At 64.0% G+C, this 7,884-nt stretch overlaps 2 protein-coding genes across 2 annotated transcripts in view; one reads left to right on the forward strand and one right to left on the reverse strand.

The window, feature by feature from the left end:
• Window positions 1-69: 69 nt before the first annotated feature.
• PNKD (PNKD metallo-beta-lactamase domain containing) overlaps window positions 70-7,884 on the forward strand; it is a 12,039-nt gene continuing 4,224 nt past the window's right edge. Inside the window, exons 1-2 of the mRNA XM_042040368.1 lie at window positions 70-180; window positions 570-783. Of these exons, the coding sequence (XP_041896302.1) occupies window positions 153-180; window positions 570-783 (242 nt within the window). The 5' untranslated portion in view covers window positions 70-152. The remainder of the gene's footprint in view (window positions 181-569; window positions 784-7,884) is intronic.
• TMBIM1 (transmembrane BAX inhibitor motif containing 1) lies at window positions 1,558-7,676 on the reverse strand. Its single transcript, XM_042040369.1, has 12 exons — window positions 7,448-7,676; window positions 4,197-4,441; window positions 4,010-4,092; window positions 3,875-3,939; window positions 3,694-3,747; window positions 3,520-3,570; window positions 3,318-3,357; window positions 3,147-3,184; window positions 2,830-2,917; window positions 2,639-2,734; window positions 2,315-2,368; window positions 1,558-2,217 (listed from the first exon to the last, which is right to left on the reverse strand). Exons 2-12 carry the CDS (start codon window positions 4,411-4,413, stop codon window positions 2,074-2,076), a joined length of 930 nt encoding a protein of 309 aa, XP_041896303.1. The 5' UTR covers window positions 4,414-4,441; window positions 7,448-7,676; the 3' UTR covers window positions 1,558-2,073.

Consider the following 7,884-nt stretch of genomic DNA (forward strand, 5'->3'; position numbering starts at 1 on the left):
CCGCCAGCGGGGCGGCCCGGCCCCGCCCTGCGCGGCGCACTCTGGGAGATGTAGTTCTCTGCGCATGGAGCGTGCGGCACCGCCCGCAGACAGACCCTGCGCGGCGAGACTGCAGCTCCCGGCATGCAGCGGAGCCACCGCACACCGGCACCATGGCGGCGGCCCGAGGCGGATTGCGCGGTAACGGCCGGCGGGAGCAGGGGGAAACCCCGGGGCGGGGGGACCGGGACCGTCCCGCCACCACCCTCACGGCACGGTCCCGCGGCCTTCGGCACACGGGCCCCGAGACGCGCCCCAGCCCAGCCCCGGTGGGGAGAGCCACGCCCCCGCTGCGCTTGGCCACGCCCCGCCCAGCTTAGGCCCCGCCTTCGAGCGCCCCCTGGCGGAAGGGCAGGGGCTATGGCGGGGGATGGGGGTGGGGATGGGGCTCGGGATGTCATCCTGGGGCAGGGATAAGGGCCGGGAAAAGGGCGGGGGTACGGGCAGGGACAGGAGCTTCAGGCATCCCGGGCTGAGCCCCCCACACTCTACCCCATGGCTGTCCCTCCCTAATGCCTCTCTCCCCGCAGGACTGCTGGTGGCAGCAGGCCTTTCAGCGTGTCCTGCCAGGACCTGGGGGCGGCCGGACCCCCGGGGCACACGGCTCTTCGGGCAGAGCTGCCACCGGCCAGCGGGACAACGGGCCAGTCAGGAGCCTGGCAGCGGGGGGCTCCCCGAGGGGGTGGAGTACATCCCCACGCGCAAGAAGGGCAAGAACCCGATGAAGCCGGTGGGGGTGGCCTGGTGAGTGGCTCTGGTGGTGGGAGAGGGTCGGTACTGGGAGGCTGCACTGCTCTGTGGGGCTCTGGGGTGGAACAGGGGGCTTGGGGGGGCTGTAGTACTGAGCAGGGCACTGTCCATGGAGCCCTGGAGTGGCACAGTGCCCTTGTTTCCCCACCAACTCTCTCCATCTCCTTGACTGCTGGCTGTCCTGCAGGGCCATTGGATTGCCTTCTGGCATCATCCTCTTCCTCCTGGTCAAACGGCAAGTGGACAAAAACCGCCTTGAGCAGCTCAAAATCCGCCGAACGATGATGGAAGCCAACCAGGGCGAGTATGAGTCGGAGCGATACAGCAGGGTGGTCAGGGGGGCATAGCCAAGCTGCCCCCCATCCCCAGGCTGTCACTGTGGCACACTGGAGGAGCTGGCCAAGGGGACGCCAGCCCCATGGAACACATGACAGTGGCATCTGCCCTGCCTGTCCAGACCATGAAGTGATTGTGGAGCTGAATAGGGACAAATAAAGTGAAACAGCTCAGTGCTGCAGTGGTTGCTCCCTCAATGCTCGGCCTAAGGTTCTGCCTGCCTCACCAGCAGGGGCCCCAGTTGTTCTGCGGCAGGGCTTCTGCCCACAGGGCCAGGGGTGACAGGCAGGGGAGGGAGGCCAGGCCTGGAGCAGTCTGACCTTGGTTTTCCCATCCCAAAGCAGTGTTTGTGCTGCCCCAGGCCGCAGCCCCCGCTGAGGCTGCCCACAGGATTTTTTAGGGAGTTGCCATACCAGTAAGACTGGGACCATCTGGAAAACTGAAGTGTTTTATTGAGCAAGTGCAACTTAGCCCACATCCGTGGCTGCAGGGCCTCTGCAATGTGAGCTCTGCCACGGAGGTCCCAGCTGCCCCCTGCCCACACCGGGCACAGCCACAGCTCGGGGAGGGGGCATGGCCAGAGCCACATTTAAGGCACAGAATGAACGACACCAACTGTTCTCTGCCAAAAAATCCCAACATGATCCCAGCAGTCGCTGCCAGCTCCCTGTGCCCAGGCAGGGCTGTGACATTCCGCTGCCAGCCCAACGCCATTGGCACAGCCTTGGTAAGCGGTGCCAAAGCCAGGCTAAACTGCCTAAACGCTGGCAGCCAGTCCCCCCCACTGCCCTCAAAGGCTTGTTGGGGGATGATCAAGGGAAGCCCTTTCCTTAGCAGCCTACAGGTAGGAATGCCAAAGCATTAGGAGTCACAGTAAGCGGACTATCCTGTACAGAGACCAGATGAGGGGTGAGGGGCAGCCGGAGAGGGACAGGAGGGGTCCCAGGACTAATCCCGGCCTACTATCTGCAGGATGAAGGTGAAGATGTAGATGATGTCAGTGTAGATGGTGAGGGCACCGTAGACATACTCCTCGGGGCTCAGTGTGTTCTTCCTGTTCCCCAGCACAAGTTGGGTGTCATAGGCAAGGAACTGCGGGGACAGAGAGCATCAAGCAAGGACCAAGGGGGAATTCCTCCCTCCCCAGCCCCTGCCCGATACCCTCTGCCCGCTGCAGCTGTCAACTCACCAGTGTGAACGCGATGGCCCCAAGGGCCGCGTACAGCATGTGGAGCCAGGGGACCTGTGCGGGAAGGGGACACAGGCAGGGTGAGCCGGGGTGCTGGCAAGGCAGCAGGCAAGGCAGGGCAGGTCCTGCCCACACCCGGCTCCTGAGGAGCTGCTTCTGATGCCGACGCACCCTCTCCCTGTGGGCAAGCTGCCTTCCGTGGCTCAAACCACACCCTGCTTCCCAGCAAGGGGACCACCCAAACCCCCTGCCTGCACCAGCCCTGGGGATACCCAACCAGGAACACCCATGCCACCCCACCACCCCTCTGTCCTGCCCACTCACATATTTGAAGGAGAGGACGATGGCAGTGATGATCCCAGTCACCATGACCACAATGCCCAGCACGCAGAATAGCCCCGGACACGACGTAAAATCAACCTGATGGGGACACACACACAGTTGTCACAGGAGAGCCCGGGGTGTCCCCACACCTGGCCCACAGAGGGCAGGGCAGGGTGTATCCCTCTCCTTGCCTTGGTCTGGAAGCAGAAGATGGTCACAACAATGGCCACAATGGCGGTGATGAGCATGGCAATCAGGACAGCTTTCGTCTGGTACATGCTACAGAGAGAAGCAACAACAAAGTCACCTCGTACTTCAGCATCCCCCTGCCACAAGGGTGTTGGTGACCCTCCCCCACAGCCCCAGTCCTGGACAGGAACCCTGCAGTCCCTGACCCCAAGGGACTGGAGCATCCCCTGGCTCCTGGCAGCCTCTCAATTGAGCTGGCTGCATTGTGGAGGACAAGAGGGACCCTGGATCCTATCACCACAGGGTCCCCCGGGCATACCTGGCAATCGTGCCTGTCATCAGCCCCATGGCCAGTGTCTGTGGGAGAGAAGGGTGAGCTCAGTGGGCTGTCCACCTGCCCACATATCCTCCTATCCCTCCCAGCCCACCTGGGGAGCTGGGGTGCCACAGGGGCACCACCAGGACCCCTCGCCAGTCCCAGCCCACTCACAAAGATGCTCAGCAGGATAATATTCCAGGGGAAGCGTCTCCTGAGGACGAAACAGCAGAGAGGTGAGCTAGTGACAGCAACCATGTCGCATCCCCCTGGTCCCCATCACCCAGGGGCAGCCCCAGGCATGAACCCATCTTGATGCTCTGGAGACACCCCCCCCATACCCATGCACCCCATTCTGCACGTCCCAGAGACTCACCGGGGACCCTGGCAGCAGGCCAGCACCAGGTAGGTCACCAGGAACACAGCACTGCAAGGAGAGACAGCGGGTGTCAGCCCCACAACCCCCTACCAGGATCAGCCCCTGGGCTGGGATACTGCGGATGTGGGGGTACAAGCTGGGGGCACGCGAGCCAGCAGAACCCCTACTCACTATGAGGCGTAGTAGATGGCGACATTCCTCTGGACAAAGGAGCGGACAGGGTGGCTGTGGGACAGGAGGGACAAGTGTGAGGGAGAGGAGACAGCACCTGCTGTCCCCTCTGAACATCCCCCCAAAGAACTCAAGCTGCCCTCTTTTTCACAACAAGGGTAAGGAAGAACCCTCTACTCACACAAAGGTGAACACAGAGATGATTCCCACTGTCACCAGGAGCTGCAGGGAGATGATGGCATAGACCTGCAAAAGACAGGGGAGTCAGCACTTGGCCCCCCACCCTAACAGGTGCCCCTGGCTCCTTGGGACTCACCTTGCGGATGAAGGTGTGACGGACTTTCCTATCGTCCCAGTCAACTGATTGGAAGGCGGAGCCATCCCCAAATCCGTTGTCTCCTGTGATAGTGGACATCCCTCAGCACCAGGGTCAGCCATGCAGCCCCTAACAGCACCCCTGCTTCTAGTGCCCTCCCCCAAATAAACCAAGGTGTCCCACTTACCAAATCGCATAGGCATGGTGGGCATGGCCATGCCCGGATGAGAGTACCCCCCTGATGCGGGGTACCCCCCTGGCTGTGCGTACCCCGCCCCTGCAGGGTATCCCCCAGGCTGCGGGTACCCCCCAGCATAGTGGGGGGGCTGGGGGTACCCCCCTGGGGGTGGTGGGTAGAGTGGGTTCTTGTCATCATAGGGTGGCGGTGCGCTGGGCTGCGACATGCCAGTTCCCTGCGTCTCCCACGGGCACCTGGAGGGGACAGAAGACGTGGGGCTTCAGCACAGGTCCCCGGGCAGGACCTGTTCTTGGCGAGTGGAGCCACGGGTACAGTGACAAAGGGGATTGTGCAGCCACAAAACCTCCCCCTCCCACTTTAATAGTGGCTCCTAATTAGTAAGGACGAGTTGGCCTCAATGCCAGCAGGTCATTGAGAGACAAGGGATGTCCCCACTGTCCCTTGGCTGGGGCCACCTGCATTCCTGTGCCTTGAGTCCCCGGCACCCGCGTCAGTGGTCAGCCGCGGGCAGGGCACAGCCACGCGCTGACTCAAGCTGCGTCAGGGACGTGACCTTTTCAGAAGAGATCTGACCTCTCCGGTCTTTGAAGCCCACCCTGACACTGCCAGGGAAGCAGCACCCCTGGCTGGTCTGTGTCTCCGGGTAGCACCACACTGAGGACAAATGGTATCACCCTGCTGACTTCCTGGGATGGAAACACAGGGTCTGATCCTCATCACAATCACACAGATCCCACTCCCCCCCCCTCCATTTCGGGGGTGTTCCCCACCCAGCAGATGCATGGGTCACACAGGGGCTCTAGAACTCCTGAGTCCCCTCAGGGAGTAATAAGGCAAAGTGACACCCACGTCACCTCTACAGGAGATGGACTCTTCCTCGGGGAGTGGAGTTGAGACCCCCCTGGGGCTGAGCTCCCCTCCTCGGCCACAGCAGGCCCCCTCACAGAACCCCCGGCAGCTGTGAGCAGGCAGCCCGGGCTCAGGGCCAGCTGCAGGAGGAGGAGAAGGAAAGCAGGATCTCCAAGGCCAGGAAAACAACAGCGCTGCCAGTAGACAGTGCCAGGCCTTTACGCACCTCCCACCCCCTCAGCACTGGCACCCCAGACCCCAGGCAGGCGCCAGGACCCCCCACAATCCTCCTGCCTGCAGCAGTGATGTGATCTTGGGACCATCCCAGGGAAGGAACCAAGATCTGATCCTTGCCAGGACCAGGCTGGGAGGGGATTGGGCACTTCCTCCTGTGTGACGCCAGTGCTTCCCGCAACCGGGCTGGACAGGCAGCGATTCTGGGGGCACACCCATACCAGTCATGCCGGGCTGGGGGGAGCAGTTCCGTGTCTGTGCCTCCATTCCTCCTTCCATCCAACTGTCCCAGCCACGGCAGAGCTGCCACAGTCACGCTGCCTTTCATTCTTGCAATGACGACAGCACCAAAAATAAATAACTGGCATGGCAGTGACCACATGGATAGGAAGTTCACTTTCTCCACGTTGTGGTTTCCCAGAAAGCACATGGTACCCCCCCGGTATCGCCTCATCTGTGCAGCCAGGGAACGGCCCAAAACAGGACCTTGACCCTATGAAAGCCTCTGTGACTGACACCAAAGTTACAGGGGGACTGGAGTCCCCAGGAAGGAACCTAGATGTCTGGAGAAAGTGGGGTGTATCTGACTGGCACAGGATCATCAGCGGGGTCCTACCCTGTGCCCATGACCGCCACCTTGTGACTGCTCCAGACCCTCCTGTTCCCACCCCATTGGGGTAGCCTTGGGCACAGGGAAGGAACCAGCCTGACGGGTCCCAGCAGCTGCCACACCCAGGGAAGCAGGCAGCTGAACCCTCCTCGGTCCATGGCACTGCACGGTCCCGAAACCGAGGTCACCAGTTAGATGGTAGGCCATGCAGGGCCAGCTCAGTGACCCTGGCATGACACGGTCCCTGGGGACAGGGTGCTACTCTGCAGCGCCACGGTGACTCAGCACAGATAAGGCACATGTGGCAGGGACATGGGGCACAGGCAACCATCATCCCTTTCACAGCCCCACGGGTAGCCCAGGTTGCATCCCCACCATCCGCCCTGGCATTCCTGCCAGGCTCAGGCCCCTGCCACCAGCTCCATGGGTTCCCTGGGGTAACACAACCACCTTAAGAGGGGATCATGGTTTGGGGTGGGGGACAGAGCTCCCCCCACTCAAGCTGTCTGAGAAAGTACCTCACTCTTGAACAGCCTGGAAGCTCCCACCATTACAGCACAGGTTGGTACAACACAGCCTGGTATGGCACAGCACAGAGTGGCACAGCACAGTGGCACAGCCTGGCACGGCATGGCACAGACTGGTACGGTACAACAGGGCACAGCTGCCTCGTGCAGCACAGCACGGCTCAGTACAGCACAACCCAACACAGCACAATTTGTCCTGGCCAGGCCCAGCCCAGGCCAGCCCTGTCCAGCTCACACAAGCAGGTCAGTATGGCCCTCCTGGGCCGGATGTCCCCGCTGCCCCACACCGCTCACACACGACACAAGTTTCCTGGGGTTCAGCATCACCACTCCCACATCCCTGTCCCTCTGCAAGCTCCCTCCCGGGGGGCAGAGACATGGGACAGAGGTGTCCTCCTACGCCCCAGCCCCGGCACCCCCACACCACCCAGTGCTGGTCCCCACGCACCTCCATGGTGTCACCCCATACCTTGCCGGGCACAAACCCGTGCCCACCCCTCCCGAGACACCCCACGGCGTCCGTGGGGACACCCTCCACAGCACAAGCGTCGCTGCCCTCCGACGAACCACCCCGCACCACGCCCCGATTCCCCGCCACGCCATCGCGTGGGGTCCGGAAAACAGCACCAGCGCCACCGTGGGACTCCACCGTGGTCCGCGTGGGGGTCCTGTGCCCCCGCGTCCCTGCTCGCGGGACCGCGCTCCGTCCCCCCTCCTCCCGCCGGACCTCAACCCGACGTGCCCCCACCCACTCCGGTGACGGGGGAGCGGGGGGTGGCAGCGCGTCCCCGCTGTTTAGCGACCGGCCGCCCACCCTCGCCCAGTCCCCGTCGGCCGCCGGGACGCTCGGGAGAGCACCGGGATAGCCCCTCGCCGGCTGCGGCACCGGAGTGCGCGGGGTCAGGGGGGTGGGGGGACGAACCGAGAGGAGGGGAGTCGAGAGAACGAAGGGGACCGCCAGGGGCCTCAGGCGGGACTCGGGAACGGCGGGGGGCGCGGAGCGGGGCGGGCCACCCTACCTGCTGCGCGCTGCTCCGCTGGGCTACGGCCGCGACCAGACGGGACGAGCCGGGACGGGACGGGCAGGCGGGGCGGGGGCAGCCACCGCCCTCCGCGCCCCCCCGCGGCGGCTCCGCGCCCTGCACCCGGGACGGCCGGTGTCCGGGAGCGGGGTGCGCTCCCGCCTGTTGCTCCCCGGGACGGACCCCGCTGGCCCTCGCCCGCCCCGCCCTGGACTTTTTTCCCGACGGCTCTGACGTCACTCAGGGACCCCCTTCCTCACGCGGTGACGTCATCGGGGGGACACCCCTAGCAGCGGCGGGGGGGGAATCCCCTCCTCTGGGCGGGTGACGCGAGTGCTGTGCCGAGCGTGGGTCCCTCCCCCGCTCCCGGTGCCGCGGCGGCGGGGCCGGCAGGGGGCGCGGCGGGGCCGGCAGGGGGCGCGGCGGGGCGGGCG

The sequence above is a fragment of the Corvus kubaryi genome, unplaced genomic scaffold, assembly GCF_017639235.1.
Source record: "Corvus kubaryi isolate FWS band 111438036 unplaced genomic scaffold, C.kubaryi_AGA036_p1.0 37396, whole genome shotgun sequence".
NCBI lineage: Eukaryota > Metazoa > Chordata > Aves > Passeriformes > Corvidae > Corvus > Corvus kubaryi.

Bases quoted from the DNA above. Each gene is read 5' to 3' on its own strand.
- TMBIM1 (XM_042040369.1), bottom strand. From the start codon at position 4,413: ATGTCGCAGCCCAGCGCACCGCCACCCTATGATGACAAGAACCCACTC. The intron at 4,093-4,196 runs GTAAGTGGGACA...CCACTATCACAG, and splicing joins CACCATGCCTATGCGATTTG to GAGACAACGGATTTGGGGAT. The intron at 2,218-2,314 runs GTGAGTTGACAG...CTGTCCCCGCAG, and splicing joins GGGCCATCGCGTTCACACTG to TTCCTTGCCTATGACACCCA.